Below are 18,975 nucleotides of genomic sequence, written 5' to 3' on the forward strand. Positions count from 1 at the left end.
ATTTTATCCTTAATTGAGGGGCTTGTGTTATCCACGAAAACCTTGTCATATGCTGTAAAGCTTTCTACTTTCTTTAAGCTTTTCTTAGTTAAATATATCCTACGAATAACGTAGTACCTAACTTAGATTTGTTAATATGATCATGTGTCATTTTCCCACCCAAGCAACTTAAGTTGTCAGGGAACTACAACTGTACTTCGGAAGATAAATGGTACAGCTAGCGAGTTGTTATCTCGTTGCAGATGAACGTTGGAGGTCAGAAAGTTTTGACCCATAGCTTACTATTTAAAAGCATAACAAAGAAATAACAGTAAAAGGACCTCTCTGTTGCCTCAGGTTTTCGAAGCTAACAGACCCTAAAATGAAAAACTATATTAAAATTTTGAAGGTCGCTTACACTCATTCCAAATTTAGAATGTAAAGGGGAGCCACATCCTGAGTAAATAAATGTACTCAGCCGAAAGTAGCTCAAAACTTTTCTCCATGGATCACATACTAAATAGCCATTTCCTCATGCTCCTTAGCTAACTTGGCGCCTGTACTTGGCACTGACCTAGTTGTTTTCTTTCATTCTTTTTTATTAGCCCTTTTGTCAGTCTATCTTTATGATTGCATTACTTCATCAGTAACAAAAAATCAACCCCCTGAAGTCTTAGAGTACTTAACCTTGCACCAAGTCCTAACTACTTCCATATTTAATAAACCTCCGCCTAACACCCCTTTGCCTAGCCCAATGAGGAATCAAACCCTTCCCTTCCAAAAACTATAGCCTTCAACCCTTGACAGCCGCTTTTGAGATTGAGATGCGATGTACTCAAACTGTATACTTTGGGAATAAGAATACTAGAGTAGATGATAGAATAGAAAAAGTTAATGCCTAGCAGAATCATTATACCACAACTTGTTTCTTTTCTTTTTAAATTACAATCCCGAAGCAATTTCTAATTGGTGTTCTTCTTATCTATATGTTAAAAAAAAAAAAAGTTAGACATAAAACATGATTCGGTGCTTGACATAAATAAATTTGATTAGAATGTATATTTTTAATTTACACTGGATTTGAAAGGAAAAAAAAAAAGGCATAACCTCTTTAGTAATTACATAAAAGATATAGGGGCAGCCTTGGGAGGAAGTTCCTCACCATCAAATCAAGTCATTGGTTTTGCTAGATTTTGTAGCCAATTTCCAAGAAGTTTCGTCCCCGCTCTCGAGAGCCCAAGGCCCCATGAGAATAAGTGCTCGGGCAATCCAAGGCTCACTCGAAAAGATTCTCACCCAATAAAAATCCCTATCCTCACACAACTCCACGTTAAAATCTTTTTAAGAGCTCCCCATCTTGTCAAGGTGGAGCAGAGAGAGATCTACCAGAAGCCACATTTCCAAGACTGCCGCACACCAAAACCCAAGCGAGAAGAAGAGAAAAGCCCCCTCAATCCTAAAGCAAAAACGCCTCGTATAATCCCCGTACCAAATCAGAATTACCTCGAGTTCAAGGTGATCTTTTTATGCATAAAACGGAAGGAAGGGAAGAAGCCGGCTGAGGTGCAGCTCAAGAAAAGCTCCATGACCTTATCAGTTAAAACTTTAAAAAATCCCACAATCTCTATTACGGTGCGAGCCGGTATAAAAGAAGACCCAGAATCTGAGACACTTCGGCAAGGAAAGGGCAGTCCATTGCCAGAAAAAAAAGAAAGAAAAAAAAGAAAGAAAAAAAGGTTTTTTAGATATTTTAAGCATGTTCCGCCATTACGTCCTCCCTCTCCCCCTCGCTGAGAAAAGTACCATGCCCAATATGGCATGGCCCAGATGTCAGGTGTCGGCTTTATGCTAGTAAAATAGTGCACCACAGGGAGAGCAGCAGCGGCTAAAGGAACCCACCTTCCTTTGTTTTACATTTTCCAAACTTGTTTTAAAGACACCCACTTCCCTAACCGGCCCCTCCCCTGTCTCACAGAGTCCATGGAGGGGCTGTAGAGAGGTGTGGAGAAATGGAGTCGGGATCGAGCTCTCCGGCGGTCTCCGGGGCCGGCGGTGCCGGCGACTCCCTCCACGGGCTCAAGTTCGGCAAAAAGATCTACTTTGAGGACGGGGCCGGGGGCGGCGGCGGCGGCGGCGGCGGGAGCTCCTCCTCCTCCTCCTCCTCCTCCAAGGCTCAGGAACCCGCGGCGCCGCCGCCGCCGCCGGCGAGGAAGGGGAAGGGGGCGGGGCAGGGGGGGCAGGGGCCGCCCAGGTGTCAGGTGGAGGGGTGCAAGGCGGATCTGACGGGTGCTAAGGCTTACTACTGCCGGCACAAGGTCTGCGGTATGCACTCCAAGGCTCCCAAGGTCATCGTGGGAGGGCTCGAGCAGAGGTTCTGCCAGCAGTGCAGCAGGTATCTGTTGTTTAGATGTTGGATTCTTGGTTTCTTGACTGCTTGGTCTATTTAGGGGCTTCTCGGGGCTTTGGGTGGCTTTGGAGGGGAAAAGCTGAGTTCTTTTTGGATTTTCCTCCCTTTTGAGGTCGAGATTTGTCAAAAGTGTGGGAGTACTGGTGGATGTGTTTATGATTGTGACCATCACTTGGAGATTTGTGGTTTTGGATGGTTGTTTTTTTTGTTATTGGGTTGGGCGATTTCTCATGGACTTAGATTTGATGATGAAAACTTTTGGACTTTGCTTGGTGTGTGTATATATATATATACATATATATATTTCTCCATCCATGATGGCATTTTATTTGTTTTATTTAAACAAGGATTTTTTTTTTCATTGTATAATTTTTTTGCTTGCATGCTTGCTTGAAAAAAAATTATAGGTTTGTTTTTGACCATCAGTTTGTTTTTCTTATTTTGGATTAGCCAAAAATTTGTGCTTTAGTTAGGTCTCTCTTCTTGATTTAATGTCAAGGTTTTTATTGTTCATGGGGTTGGGAGTTTGTGTTTAAACTTTTTTTTAAAAAAATGTTGATCTGCAGGGTTTGTGTGGTGTGTTTGACTGTCGTAGTTAGGTTTAGATCTCTCTTATTGTTGTTGCAAGTAGATGGCTTCTTTACTGTTTATAGTTAAGGGCTCTGTTTTAAACTGGATTTAATATGGGATGGTGTGCGCTGTCTGGTATGTCAGATTGCCATGGATGTAGGTATTTTTGAGTCTGTATGCATTGTTGCGCTTTAAAAAGAGGTTAGATTTCTGGTTGAAAAATTCAGACACTTCTTCACTTCGGTATGTTTAATTGCCTTGAAACTTGTATGATTAATTGTGTTTCTGCTGTTGATATTTGAGTGTTCAAGGTTTTGGCTGCTAGAATTAAGACTTCTACTTAATTTTTGTTGTGATATTCTTGTGGCTGTAGATGTGCTTAGAGTAGCTTAATTTATATACGTTTCATGGGATGCAACTTTCATGCTTTTTATCAATGATGCTTGAGGAGGAGTATGTATGTGTCTGTATATATATATTTATCTATTTCAGATTGGGAGGGGCTCTAACCCCACCTTCTACCCTATGCCCACAATCCTCTCCACCCGAGCCGAACGCCCAGGTCCTGGGTGGACCAAGCCTAATGCTTGCGGAACCAAGGTAACGGGTTCCGAAAGGAGGGTCTACACACTTGATAATCAAAGCCCTGCCCCTTGCCTTAAGTGGCAAATCGTAGTACCATGCAAACTAAAGATCGGTGGTTCAGAAAAGAATTTGACAAGTCAATTTTTATATATTTGATATTCCTTTTATTTTTGACTTTGTTATAGAATGTTTCTGCTATTTTTACTTTTATAGTGGTTTAACATGGATGGTTTCAGAGGTTAACCTTGTAATGTCTAATGGAATTTTCTAATATTTGCATCAGTTATTGTTGTAACTGTCCAATGGAACTAGCTGAATGTTTGGTTTTGATGAAGAAATAGGTTTGGCATTCTGTGGCTTATGTTGAATTTGCTTTTTCTTCTGTCCCTATGGTGCGAGGTGTTTTCTATTTCTAAAAGATCTGCTTATTGGGTTATTGTTGTTTGATAAAGATGCTAAGGCAGTTGAATGCTGAAGCTAGGAAAAATAAGACTTGAGAAAACAAGGAAAACTTTGGGAGTTGAGAGTTAGCCTTTCAAAGAAGTTCAATTCATGGGTTCGTGCAATGATGTTGTGTGAATGCGTTTTCTTTACTTTCACCGATATGAATTAAAAAAAAACTAGGCTCAACTAGTTGGGGTTCATGCTCTCCTATGAATGATATATAAATTTGGATGTGAAGCTTAAGATGAGGCTCATCTTTTCAGATGACTTCCACATATAGATGTTGCCACAAGATTTTGGGATGCCAATGAGCATCGCTGCCAACAAATTAAGAGGGAGGCTATAGATAGTAGATCAACTTGCAAGCGATGGTCACATGACAAATTGTGAACTCTTAAAACATTTATGGACTTAGTTTATTGACGTATCATTTTTGCCCATCAATTTCTTATGCAGTCAGAGAGATTTATTCATCTCACGTCAACTATAGATTGTTTGACATTGAATTTAGTTACTTGAGAGTTGAGACCAATTCTCTATAGTGTTTCTTTTCTATCATTTTTACATATATTTATGTACCAAAAAAAATTACATTTATTCAAAAAGCAATTTGTTTTAGTTCTTAATGCCATGAAGTCAACTAGAATAGTTACTTTAATGCTTAGGCAGCTTGCAGAAATATCTTTAGATAAATAGACAAAGTCTATGCAATGACATTATTTATATGTAGAAAGTATGTACCATGATAGGTTATTTGGTGGATGTTAAAGAAGAAAGCTAAACAAAAGGAGGTTTCCCCATAGTTCTAAACCCTAAGAAGTATTTGCTCATATTTAGTTCTATATTTTGTGAAGTCATGTGAAATATGAGTTTTTTAGTGCTCCACTGGTTTATGAAAGCATCTGCAATTTTAAAAGATGGAAGAATAATGAGATATTAAGTATGAGTATGGCGGACATCTTTTAGTTGTGGTTGCCAGCCACATGGGATGTTGATTTAAATTACCATAGGGCTGTTGATTCTTGTGGCTGTGAGGGATCAAAACACTGAATGGTTCATTTCAGTCATAAATATGCCCAAATAGTTCAGTGTGCCATTGACACACATTATGCCATCAACATACTGACATGTTCGGTAGCAGGTGTATAACACTGGGCATGCATTGGTGGGAATTTAAATAAAAGGAAGGCTTTCAGAACGGGTATTAAAAACAAAAGCACTTGAGGATGCCCTAGGGTGATGACATTGTTTAGATGGTGAAATTAATTGAGACCACACTAAGGGGTAGGAGGTGGGAGCAGACTTAAACCTTCATCATGATTCAGGACTAGAGAAGGCAAAAAGGGCAGAATATGGCGATTAGGGTTGGAAGGGTTAGATTATAAAGGTAGGAACACAGATAATTCAAATTGGTAGCCTTGTCTGTATCAGATCCATAAGGATTCCGATACTTGTAGAATAATTCAAGGATACATGTCAAATATTTGAAATATCTTATTTTTCAGATCTAATTATGCTTCAGATGCATCCTAGCTAAGCCTGAGATATTTCCATGATTTCTCGAAGGTTGAGTGGGAGAGCTTTATTTCATTTATGTTTCAAGATGTGTTGGGCTTTTAATGATAAATGGTTAATTTGGAGCTTGTGGTGTTGATATTATTGTATGGAGTATGGATTATGGTCTGTTCGATTTGAATGATAACTAGTGATGACTGCATTGTTTTGATAAGCTACCATAATGTATAAAAGTTATTATATGTTTTGAAACATCTATATTTATTCATTGTTGTATCCTAGTTATATCGTAATCTGCTTTTCCAAGACTTGTCATAATGGTGATTCTGTATCGTGTCAAATATGCATCTCATATCTGTGTATTCTTCATAGTCAGTAAGAGGGATCCTAAGCAAAAGCAGAGGGACTAACAAACTTTAACCTGCACTGCTAACACAAATTGACTGAATCTTCTTTCAATTAGGTATACCTTTGGGTTGGCACTTTGCAGGTCATGTTAAGGGTAACAGCATCATACTCTTTTCAACATGTTGAGCTTGAGTTGTTTATTTAAAGTGTAACTGGGAGCAAGGACAAAATATATACACCTAAAGGGTGAAGGTGCTTGAAAGAGTAAAGATGGGTCCAAAGCTAGCACTCATGAAGAGCAGGGGAGGTACAGTTGATTGAAAATCTAAGGTTAGCATGTATTTGAACCAAAATTTTTCATGCACAGAAGTACGAATGAGTATGGGTTTAAATGGATTTCGACTTTGTGTGTGTACGTGTGTGTGTGTGTGGAACTGTATGGAGGGGCGGAGAACAGAATCGCACTGCCAACTTATGGAGCATGATTAATTTTGATGAAGAGGAGAGCACAATTGATTAAAAATATTAAAGTTATCGTGGATTTGAATCAAAACTCTTCATGAAATGAGTGCATGAATTTAGATGGAGTTTGATTCTCTCTCTCTCTCTCTCTCTCTCTCTCTGTGTGTGTGCGCGCGCGTGTGTGGACTTGTACACAAGGGTGAATAACAGAATCACATTGCCAGATTATAGAGCACAATCAGTGTTGATGACGAGAACCACCATCTTTCTGGATCCGCTAACAACTAGCTTTGTTCTATGACTATAATGTAATGCTTTGCTTTGTTGGGTTGATTGACTACTTTTTGGTGTTCAGCACTTGTAAAAGTAAAAAGCAACAGAGAAACATCCATTAGTTAGATGTCTATAGTTTGTGTATGTATACTATAATTGGAATAGGTGATAAATCATTGTTTGTAATGAAATATCTGATGAACCAACATCGTACTCTTTGTTCATAGAAGTCACGCATCCTGAATATTATGGAATGAACACTTCTGTACAGCCTTCCCTGGGCAACATAGCATGCGCTATTTAGCTTAGTGATGATCAAGTAAAGCATGATTCAGTGTACTAATTATGTGAACCTTTTGTAGCATGTATAGTATTCGATTCACTAACGCAACTATACTGCTTAATTTATATTTTGCTTTGACCAACATTCAAAACATTATTCTGTGCATAACATAAATTCATTTCTTTGTTTCCAGTTTGATGCATAGATGAGTCATTGTCACACTACGTATTAAGATAAGAACATGCTTAAGTTAAGCCACAAATTACGTATCTAGTAGCCTACAAGAAGTTGACTCCCATCATAGAGACATTTGAAAAGCAAAATGAGCATTCTATTTTGATTTCAATGAGAAACTCAACATCAAAAACAGTGCAAGACATTTTCTAATCAGGTTTCATATTTGAATATGCTGACAATGAATATATTGAATGAATACTTATTTCTTTTACTAGCTAGATACCAGTGCTAGATACATTTTTTCACATGTATCATTATAAATTTTTTCACATGCATCATTATAAATGCAGAACCTTTTTGAATCTTCCTTATACAGAATCTTGCTTTCTGGGAGAGAACCTAGAACTCCATAGATCAAAGCTCAGAGAACAAGATAGTTTCTTTTGTTCTTTTGCCATCTTGGTATTATCAAGTTAACAAAACATATGTACCAGAAAAAAGCATGCTGAACAAAATCCACAAAATGGATATATCTCCTTGACTTTGAGCCAGTATGGATCTATATCCTGATGGATCATTTGCATCAGAAAAGCATCTCTTGTGTTAATTAGTTTTGTCATATTCTAGCTCAATCTGCAAAAATGTTTTGTAGATTGTCTTGGATGAATGTTCTTTTAGAAAGCTATAAGACTGTTGACATTGTAAAGCTCAAAATATTGAGAAATGAATATGATCCAAGAAAATACAACTGGCATAGCATAAATGAGTATGTTTAGATGGATGTATAGTAAAACTATGAAGGGTATGCGTTGTTAATAAGAATTGTAGGAATTAAATTGATTAAGAACAATGTGATGGAGAACTGACTGTGATGGGATGGGACAAAAAAATCAACGAAATTCTCAAATCTTTGTTCAAGGATTTAGGAAGAAGAGAAAAAGACCAAAGCCAACATGGATGGAAGTTGGGTAACCCAAGGAGTCTAATGCATGGGGTCTAAAGGAGGCCAAATTTTCGCATTACTAATTTAGGAGACTTTTTAGTTCCATTTGGTAAGTTAGTTTTTGTACAAGGTTTTTATTCTTTACGTAAACATGTAATGGGAGATATCAGTTCACAACAAACTTAGATAAAACACGAGAGGTCTCTCCTCTTTTCTCTGTGGTGAACTATCCGGGCCTGTCCCCTAGAATGTGATAACTGTTTAATTAGTCTTGGTGAGAATGGCAGGAACCTTGTATCGAATTTCTGAGACATTTATTTGGGGTGATTATTTCTTTGTCATATCTTCTCTGCTGGTTATTATTCTTTTCCTTTTTTTTAATACAAAAACCTTGAAAAAATTTTCTATAAAAGCCTGGATTCCTAAATCTTAACCCTAACCCTGTTATTTCCGCAAGTCCCATTGTTTTTTTTTTGCCTTTATTTTTAATTTAATAATCAATTAGTCGTCTTCCTGAAAATTCCTGCAGCTTGTGACTTTGATCACTATTACAACCCTACATTGACCCATATGATATTGTCACCAACAAAATTAATACCCAATCGGCTTTTTTGAACCTATCCTTTGTTGATTTTGTTCATCAAACTTTTATATCCATTACAGGTGGTACTCTCTTTGTTTACCTGCATCGGTCATACCAAGGTTTCTGTACAATGCAACCAGTATCATGCTAGGCATATCTAGTTCCGAGTAGTTTTCACTGAAGTCTAAGAAGGTTTTCTGCATTATTCACTATAACTAACATTGAACTTTACCTATTCATGTATGGTCACAGAGCTCCATGGAATTGATGTATTATTGTTAAAAGGGCTCTAAAATCAAGAAGATTATGATCTGCATAAAATATTTACCTTGCTCCAAGGAAGCTCTTGCAATGTTGGTATCCAGTGACAATGCTGACATCAAAAAGTCTGCCTGCTGAAGTCCTTCAAATCACTATTAGGACTTGGGAAATCAACAACTGTTTTGCAGTGCTGCCTCCTCCTACCTTTGGTTATAAGTACTGTTAGTTTAATATTCTCCTGTGATGAGTATATCAGCTCACATAATTTGCTCTGATTTATTTTAGCTCACTATGTTGCATCTGATGCATCCCAGAAATGTCCAGCCATAGTTGCATATAAGCAATATTTCATTCACGACTCTCATGATCACTTAACCCATCTTGAACAACAACAGGTTCCACCAGTTACCTGAATTTGATCAAGGAAAACGCAGTTGCCGCAGACGTCTGGCAGGCCACAACGAGCGGCGAAGGAAGCCACCTCCCGGGCCGCTGTTGTCGCGCTATGGCCGCCTGGCCACCTCCTTCCATGGTCCTTTTTTTTTTTTTACAATCATCTTTCTTTTTAAAGCTTCAGGCCTTTTAGATGCTGTCCTTCTGTTTCTTCCAAGAGACCATGATTTCATGCAATTCTACACTGTTGCAGAAGACCCCAGCAGGTTCAGAAGCTTTCTTATGGACTTCGGCTATCCCCGTCTTCCAAGTAATGCAAGAGATGTGTGGCCGACCATTAGGGCTGGCGATCGGGTGGCTAGCAACCAATGGCAGGGGGGTTTAGACCCTCCAACTAGTGCAGTTATGGTGCAGGGCCCCCACCAATACTTGCAGGGTTCTGCAGCGGGGGGGCTCTTCTCTTCAGCAGAGGTTCCGCCGGGTGAGTGTCTTTCGGGAGTCTCTGACTCCAGCTGTGCTCTCTCTCTTCTGTCAACTCAGCCATGGGGCAGCAATTCTACCAGAAACAGAGCTCCAGTGATCCCAGCAAGCAGTAGCTTTGATGGTGTCCCGACAGCTCAGTCAGTCGCCAACGATTACATGAACAGTCCCTGGGGTCTCAGGGGGCATGGAGGTAGGAGCAGCTCACATGAAATCCATCACGACATAGGACTAGGACCGGTCACCGAGGCCGGTAGTAGTCAGTTTTCAGGCGAACTTGAGTTAGCTCTGCAGGGGAATGGCCAATGCCTGGACCACGGCTCAGACAGAGCATACGACGGTTCAGGACATGTGATGCACTGGTCTCTGTAGACCGGTGGATCTATTCTGTTCCAAAATTGTGGATCGTGTGACCGTTTTGTTATCTCCAATGTTTTGGATATCGATGACATTGGCTAAATCTCTATGGTGGTCTTTTGTAAGATCTTTCAGAACTTAAACTCATCCATTTGCTCTGTTTTGAACCTAGACCATTAAAAGCACTAGTGTGTTGGAGGTGTTTTTGGTTAATGTTTCAACTTCATGGTGGTGTCTTTTTCTTATGGATGTTAGCGTAGGTGATATCAATTTTCTTTTCGTGGCTAACGTTTTTCATGGAATCATGGGTCGGCCATTGCAAAATAGAGGAGGCATAATCCTACTCATTTAACGTTTGGCTTCAAACGAAGTTTGAGGTGATTTTCTATGTTTTGATTATAATTTCTGGGGTTCTGTGGTCGTACCAATAACTTATGTTGCTTGCCCAGATGATATGGGACATATTACTTTTAACTTTTTGCATCAGACATTTTTGGATGTACATGACAACCTTGTTTGCCATTTGTGCTGTATCTTATCATATACAAAGACTCCATTTGTAGATAATATTAGATACTGCTATGTACAATGTATATTTTGAAAACAAAGAAAGATCTAATCATTTGAAAGTCGAATTCGTGGAAAACTGGAAATATGAAGTCCAATCTGTTTGGAAGTTACATAAAAGAAGTGACTAAAAGGAGATAGCGCATATCGTTAGCATGGACTAGAAAATTAATGAGATAATTAACAAATTTACAGAATATAAAAAACATATTTTAACTGCAAAACTATTATCTTTATATGTAGCATAAATGCTCAAAAGCATAAGATGATCTCCGTTTTTATCTCTCATGTTTTTATGCATCAACGATAACATCTCCCTGTGAAGAAATCCACCAAATTCTTTTTGGAGGTTTTTTTTGTTGTTGTTGTTGGATCCCCTAATATTGTCAGTTTGACAGCTTTCTCTGTGAAACAAATAACAAAACATGACAGTGCATTCTAAGGCCACAAGCAGCAGACAATTCGAAATGTTCGAAATGGTATCTGTTTAATTGCAAAAAATTTTAGAAATGAGAAGCATGTAACAACTTGTTAGATTACGTCTCATGTATAGGTAAACAGAGATTGACACCTAGCTTGCGTTCTAGCTTGGTCCTGGTTCTATTGGTGCTCCAGCAGCAATTGAATCCCTGTCAAGGCTATTACATCTGGTGAGGCCATGATTTCCATCTGTCCACAGCTGAAGGATGATCAGGCTTATTGTAGCCGTAAATATATTACCTTTATCCATGCAAGCTACAGGCTTCTTGGTTGACAGATTAAACCACCTCTGTTTCGTCATGAGTGTGGAGATCTACTTTATGACATCAACTGACATAATATGCACAGAATTTAGATCTACCATCTGCTTAAGGGTGATGACCTCATGCATTGCCTGTCAATCTTTGGATCCTCTGGGTTCTTGTAAACAGTCAAGTCCGTTCCGGGATTTCTTTTGGCATATCTAGTGTGCAGCCATCCTCATAAGATGTGAACATACAACATCACATGTATGAGTCCAAGCTGCCAAAAGATTCGCTTTCAGTGGTCCTCTTCGTCAGGTCCAGGACAATCAATTGCAAGTGCCTCTGCTGATTCAAACTGGAGGGGGGGAAGAATGATTAATCAAAATCAAGGACACAGCAGTAATGTATAATACAGTTTTAGATTATTGACTTTTTAGTGAAGCAGATCATACATCAACTATGTGAAAAATGACAGAAATGATATGCATATCCTTAAAATTTATTATCAATACCACCGAGCACTTGCTCGAATGGTCTTCCCTCTTGTCGTTTGGGCAAGAGAATTGGGGTTCGATTCCAGGGGTACCGACCCTTGCTGCAACCCCTGATTAACCTGTTTCGACAGCTTTGACTCAGTCTGCTTGAGGGCCTAGGCTCTAGTCTAGGTAGGGTGTGGTGGGTACAGGTGGCGGGTGGGGATTAGCCCCTCCTGGTCTCAAAAAATAAAAGGGGAAAAAAAACAGTTATGGCCATCAATTAGCAACTAGATTACCATCAAAGGAACGCCACATGCGGCAGTTTAAATGTGAACAGATCACTATTTGCCACAGCATAGATTGCATAGTACTAATTCTGATAAAAAAAGAGCCTTTTAAAATGCCCTACTCACCTTACATCCACAATAGAGACAGTAATGATGTTCATCCCGCAGCTTCATCAATATATCATGCAAATCCTGCAAGAAAGGTTGGTATCTATCACTTGTCAAGCATGCATGCAAATCAATCTCATAGATCAAACAATACGACAAAATTCCCAAGGCAAAAGATTAAATCAGGATTGAACTTCTACATAAAGAGGATACTATGCGACATTACACAGAATTTACATAACTGTCACAGGCAAAACAATGATGGTCTGAGGCTTTATATAAACTTCGATTTATATTAATTTTACAGGATTAGATATAGACCTGAAAATGTTAATTACACATCTTATTATCTTCCATATACAGTAACACAAAGCAATACCATATCATCTCATGCTTTAGCACATTGCAGGGTTGATAGATGATATATTGAACAATCTTTGACACATGAACATGGAATACTAGCGATAAGCATGCTCTAGTTAAACTGCACTATATGACTTGCACTGCAAATTCATTACCTTGTCTACCAGCTTCATGTGTTTCAAAGCTACCATTGGTATCCTATCTGTATATTCTACAAGTAATTCATCTGAAAAATGGTAACTGTAAAATGGAGATATGCCTCTATTGATAGGATTAGGCTTACATTTTGGAATAAATTCAGATTTTGATGCTTACTTCTATATCTGCTTTGATGGTGAGATCTATGCATTTGAAAGCATTACAATCAAGGTCCTGTTAAAATAAACATGAATAACCACTATGACCCACTACAATTGGTGAAGGCAGGATGACAGCCTCCCAGAAGATCTAAATCTCATGTAATGCCCATGGAGCTGGATTTGGCCCTTCATAGAAATAAGGCATGGTGACAGCCACCACCTAAAAACTTGCTCATTCCTCACTGTTGTCCCATTTTCTAAGACATTTCATGAATCTATTTGTGAAAGATGACTTGATTCGTTCATCTGTTCAAGAGAAAAAATTTGTTTCCTACTTATTATCCCATGGGACCCCCTCCCAAAAAAGGTCAAAAAGTGCAATTCCTGGTTCTACCCCAGTCAATTAGATTGTAAAATGTAAAATTTCACTCAATCCCCATTTATCTCGTAAGAAAAGCAGATGATAACAAAAAAAACAAAGACATCAATTTTCTCCCTCTTTTCTTTCTTCTCCCCTTGATTCTTGAGAATCAGGATGAGGATGCCCCTATATAACCAAACTGAAAAAAGATATTCTTAGCTTTGGACAACAAAACATGGACTCACCTTGATCAAACATTATCTATTTTCTTTGATTTTAGAATTTAAACATATCATACCAAACAACTTTATGGATGCTAATAAGTCCATGATCATAATATGCCTGGTATTCATAAGGTTAGGAAGACATGTAGACATTGGACATATTAACTTCCATTGACCTCAAACATGATTCAGATAATTCAATAGTTGACATATTACTTACCCCATCTTCTGAAACCATTATAGGCTTATAATTGAATAATGGTCAGTACTATGGCCAAGACAAAAGGTATGATCTTTTTTTAAAAAAAAATAATGTTGCTAAAGTATAATACTCATTAGTGTAAACTAAATAAAGATACTGATCTATGATAATAATAATGTGCTATGAATATTGGTAATTTAAACATATTGCTTAAAATGAATTTCAAATGCCAAAAGTAATATATTAATACTAAATGTTGAAATTATAGTACTGTTAACTGATGGACAACATGACCATTATCCTAACAGTTGTAATATATGCAACGGTTGTTATTTATAGTGCCATTGTGTTGGAATAACATCATAAAGGAGCTGAATCCATTTTCATGACCCTAATTATTATATTAAAAAATGTAATATATGCAACTATTGTTATTTATAGTGCCAATAAATATTCTAATAACAACATGAAGAAGCCAAATCCAATTTCATGACCCTGATAACCAATTTAATGTCTTTATATCAAAATACCTACACAGCAAAGCATGTGAATCAGCTGGTATTGACAAAAATGCCTTTTGATGTTGTCAGTACTTAACCAAACTGCAAAATATCACATCAGAATGTTCCAATATTTAATTAGTTCATTACCACTTAAATTAATTGTTGAAAGGACCTTTACGTTATATCACATGCAGCCTCAATATATTTAGTCAAGATTTTTCCCTGACTGTAGATAGCATTCACAAATCTCTATATTCATATTAGTTGCAAGTCAATTATGTAAAATGCTTTTAAAAATCATTATTCTGATTAAACCATATGATTAGAGGTTGGTCGATAGTTATGATGTACTTGGCATTCCAAAATAGAAGGGAGGTTGGTCAATAGTAGTTATGTTGTGTTTGGCATTCCAAAATAGAAGGAACAAAACCAAAAATCAATCATAAATGACATCAGCTCATTCTTTTTAGATGAATTTAACTTCTTCACCGAACTTCCTCGTGTTCATTTTCTACATCTTTGAAACACCATAATTGCTGCTTTGATGTCTGCTCAACATCAGTGAGAATTATGTTGCAACTTGTTTTAACTGGGTTCCCCCTGCCTCGAACATTCTTGATCGCAATCACCAAGTAAATCAAACGGCCCAATGGCTATCCAGAAACATGACACTCAGTTATCTCTAATTGCCTATATTTTCAGGCTAAGTACATATCTTCTTAAAAAAAATTATCTTGGAGTTGTGAACCTGATTGGAGCACTACAAATAAAGATAATATTTGATCTCTACATTTTGGATGGGAGATATCTATATAAGTAGATAACATATTTGCTGATATATTTTTAAAATATATATAAAGAAAGCTAGGAAATTACCTCTTCGGTGATTTCTTCCTCCTCCTCCTCCTCCTCCTCCTTTCCCTCATCTCCATCCTCCTTAGGCGGTTCAACGACCTCCCTGTTCTCCAGCTGCGCCAATGCTGCCTCCGCCTTCCGGTAATCCCCGACGATCCGCCGGCTCCTCCACTGCGTCTTCTGCCTGGATCCGAACTCCGCCATCAGCTCCTCCTCCCTCCACCGTTTCCACTCCGCCGCGGCTCTATCCCTCCTCGCTGCCTCCTCCTGCGGCGAGATGACACCGATCCCAGCCCGGGACCGCCGGATCTCGAGCCCCACAGGCTCGGCCTGCCCGGCCCCGCCCTTCCCCAGCACCGACCCGGGGGTGTACCCCATCTGGCGCAGCATCTTGAACCCCACGTTCGTCTCCGGGATCGCTGCCTCTAGCCCAGCCATCGTCTGCTCGTCCTCCTCCCGCTGCTTTCGCTCCCTCTCAAGCCTCCGCTGCTCCTGCCAGCTTATACCCTTCGGTCTCTTCGGCTTCGGGGCCTGCGGCGATTCGATATTGGGCCCAAACTTCTGCAGAATTTGGGAAATTAGCGCTAGAATTCACCATAAAACTTCGCAACGAAGGGAAAATAGGGTTTCGGCGGGTGAGCTGCGAGGTTTTCGGAGCAAGAATTGGCGCGTTGGGATTAGGGTTAGGGTTTACCTTCTTCTTGGAAGAGGAGTCTTCAGGAGGGATGAAGAGGGAGAGATCGCCCATGTAGTCGTCATCTTCTCCGCCGCCGTCTGTGCCCGCCATTGATGTGCGAGAGAAAAAGGATTTGCACGTGAGATGGGAACCGTGCGGGGAAATGGATGGAGCGAACGGGAAAAATGGCGGTCGCCTATAAAACTAAAGCCGGCACTTTCATTGCCGACTTGATTTGGTGCTCAACTCCGCACAAGTCATTTTCTTAAGAAAACAAAATAGTATTTACGCATTAACTATTTAACTAGGGGCCTCAGAACAAGTTTCCCTTGACGTAGCGAGCATATAAAGTGAAGAGCCGGCTGCCGTTGCCGACTTATCTAAACTTGTTTTTGTGAGGATTTATTTTTAATTAAGACTCCCCTCTGGGCGTATAAATAAATTTCCCAGCAACTCGGTGTAGTAAGCTTCTACTCCCTTCTCCCGTTGCTTGGGTCCTTCTCTTTTGTCTCGTTTTTCCCATCCTTCTTTAGGTTTTCTTTGTTGTCACATGCCATTTTTACTTTCTTATAGCAATCTCTTAAGATGAATAGAGTAATAATCATCTCTTTTATTTGCTGACAGTTACAAATTGCATTTTCTTGTAGGGATTCTGTGAAGGATCCAGTTAAAGCTAGACACTAAGTTCATTACAGTTGTGTTAAATGATGTCTAATCTTTCCATTTAAGATAACCTCTTAGAGATTACTGTCGCTTTGATTCAATGTTTCATGCTGTTCAGCAATTTTGAATTTCCCCCCTGCATGCTTGCAAATGATGCTGTTGAGAAGTGTTTTCATATTTGATGATCCTGCATTGATTGAATTTTGATTATCATCCCTTCTCTAATTATGAATTTACTGGAACAATCTTTTAGTAGGGCCGGTTTTGTTGTAGTTCAAGATGAATCTGGAGTTGTTAAAAGGTTACAGTGGATTATGGTCAATCTTTTACTTTTCCTGCTGCTTTAGATGTTGCAGTATCTTTCTGATTTGTGGCTTATCTTGATGGTTATTTCCTTTCTGCTTAGTAACCAAAGATTGTGAATTCGAATCTTGGATAGTACATCCTCAAAACTTTGTAGTTGGATAGTTAAAATGCAGAAGTTTCATTTTCTTTCTCTGAAAAGGATCTGGAAGTATATTTTATTCTAGTACATTGAATGATTAGTGTGCATGATCTAGTTTTCATAAAATTAGAGGTAATGCGAAATTGGTGGTTTTTTTGAAATTGCCTTCTTGATACAATACATAGAAGTAGTCTAACTTCAGCCAAGTTAGTATTTTTTTCCTAAATACTGTCCTTGGCACACCAATGTCACATCAGGTTTGGCACTTTGGCGGGCCTTTCGTAGCTCTTTCTAAAATCAATGATGTATCTCTTATTAAATCAATGACCGGTCTCATAATGACAACTCATGTGTAGTTATTAAAGGTTGTCCTCCAATTCTACTTTTTTTTTTTTCAAAGCCTAGCGATAAGGCTCTTTTATTTTTATTTTTTTTTTGTCCCCCTCCAGTTACATTGAGTACCTTTCGGAAGAGATTGTGATAAATATATAAGAACGATTTTAGTGCATTGTTGAAAAATATTAATGGTTCTACATTTATCATGTAGGTAATTTAAATCGGCATGCAAAAGGGGAGGAAAAAAAAAATGTTTGTGCTGGTTATTGATAAGCCAATCACCTTCTACACTGCTCTTCCCATAATCAGTGTTATGAGAATGACCAAGTTTCTGATTCAGATCATCAAGTTTATGAATTGAAGTGTGAGTCTGGTATCAAAGAACTGATATGACTCAATTAAGAACAAGATTGACGCAGACCTCTTCAGTATGGTAAAAAGATCAATCCGATTTGGAATGAGCAATTCTCATCAGGTCATGGAATTCTAGATCAATGTTGGCGGGTATTGTTAAACATGGCTCCAGAAAATCCTTGACCAGCAGGCGTAACCTATGAGACTCGTAATATTGTATCTCAGTTGAAAAATCTAGGTAGATAGCTCTGCTGCACCCTCTCCATATGATATTCTACTAAATTTTGTTCTTGCTATTTTTTGTCTGAATAGCAGTATACGTGGTAAATACTGCAATAACCAACATCCAAACCAATGGTCCAGTATCATAGAATGCATTGTGTTGGAAATGGTCATGCATGTCATTCGAATGATAAAAGAATGCTAGATCCATCCAGGGATGGTAGCTATAATATTGCTTTGATGCACCATTAAACAAGTAAATGTAATTATAACATGTCATGTAGAAAATTTGCAAGACTTTAAGTTAATATTTATTTTTTGAAATGTATGTTGCATGTCCCAAAAAATATGCTGCAGGCTGAAGGAAAAGTTTGCATTGATAAGTTAGTCTTACCCAAATCATAGCACCAGGAATTAAACAAGTTTTCAACTACTTAAACAACCTTTGCTATATGTGCAAAAATATTTTTTTATGAATTTGCTGATATTATGAGGAAAGCGCCTGCACCATATCAACATTTACATATTTGGGTGCCATAAACTGGGTTCCCTAGCAGGCTCACCAACTAGTTTTTCTAACTTGGATTGGCATAATTAATTGTTATGGGTTTGAGGCAACTCTTGGCCCATCTTTTAAACTTTGAAATAGGTGGCAACAACTTAATGGGTTCATGAATAATTTCAAGATAAGGTTAGGGATTGAAGCAATGGTGATGTAGCAATAAATTTTTATCATTGTTGTGAGGTAGCTCCAGCTATCCATTTTATGATTTTGTTCCCTAACATTTTCTCCTATGCAGACTTGGTATTTGATCGGTTCATTCATATGTCTAGGAAGATGCTGACATTATGGAGGACGTTGACTTGGACGCTTGCAGGTTTTCCATCTCATGGACTCTAGAATCCTGCCTGGTAAGTTGAACCTACTACAGGGATGCGTTCAAGCTAAAATCCAAAAGGGGATTGCCGCAGCTTATGAATGAATATAGAACAATTTTGGTAGCCAATAATCTCCATTCCAATTACAAATAGAAGTGCAAGAAAACTTGTAGAAGTCCTATGTTTATAATTTGTATATGATTACCTTAGGTTATCGATAATATTATCATCAAACAGATTCTAGCGCAAAAGGAAAAAAGAAAAAAACTCATATAATTACAGATGGCAGCCTAAGTGGTGAAATCAATAGAGAAGGTATTACGTATAGGAACCTTATCAACTAACTCATCCAATGGTATGGATTCAGTCA

General features: G+C 38.4%; 2 protein-coding genes across 4 annotated transcripts; one reads left to right on the forward strand and one right to left on the reverse strand.

Annotated features, from left to right (window-relative positions):
* The first annotated feature begins 1,161 nt into the window (after positions 1-1,161).
* Positions 1,162-10,284, forward strand: LOC103711400 (squamosa promoter-binding-like protein 14). 3 transcript variants are annotated; one of them, XM_008797530.4, is made up of 3 exons: positions 1,175-2,371; positions 9,226-9,362; positions 9,480-10,284. In XM_008797530.4, the coding sequence occupies exons 1-3, from the start codon at positions 1,989-1,991 to the stop codon at positions 10,073-10,075; spliced, it is 1,116 nt and encodes a 371-aa protein (XP_008795752.1). In that variant the 5' UTR covers positions 1,175-1,988; the 3' UTR covers positions 10,076-10,284. The 3 variants fall into 3 exon arrangements, with proteins under 3 accessions (XP_038976686.1, XP_008795752.1, XP_008795751.1); XM_008797529.4 differs by having other exon boundaries at positions 1,180-2,371; positions 9,477-10,284; XM_039120758.1 differs by having other exon boundaries at positions 1,162-2,371; positions 9,226-10,284.
* A 795-nt stretch (positions 10,285-11,079) lies between these two features.
* LOC103711399 (G patch domain-containing protein 11) lies at positions 11,080-16,019 on the reverse strand. The gene is made up of 4 exons (XM_008797528.4): positions 15,725-16,019; positions 15,052-15,591; positions 12,242-12,307; positions 11,080-11,707 (listed from the first exon to the last, which is right to left on the reverse strand). The coding sequence occupies exons 1-4, from the start codon at positions 15,815-15,817 to the stop codon at positions 11,648-11,650; spliced, it is 759 nt and encodes a 252-aa protein (XP_008795750.1). The 5' UTR covers positions 15,818-16,019; the 3' UTR covers positions 11,080-11,647.
* Between the last annotated feature and the right edge of the window lie 2,956 nt (positions 16,020-18,975).

The sequence above is a fragment of the Phoenix dactylifera genome, unplaced genomic scaffold, assembly GCF_009389715.1.
Source record: "Phoenix dactylifera cultivar Barhee BC4 unplaced genomic scaffold, palm_55x_up_171113_PBpolish2nd_filt_p 000877F, whole genome shotgun sequence".
Classification (NCBI taxonomy): domain Eukaryota; kingdom Viridiplantae; phylum Streptophyta; class Magnoliopsida; order Arecales; family Arecaceae; genus Phoenix; species Phoenix dactylifera.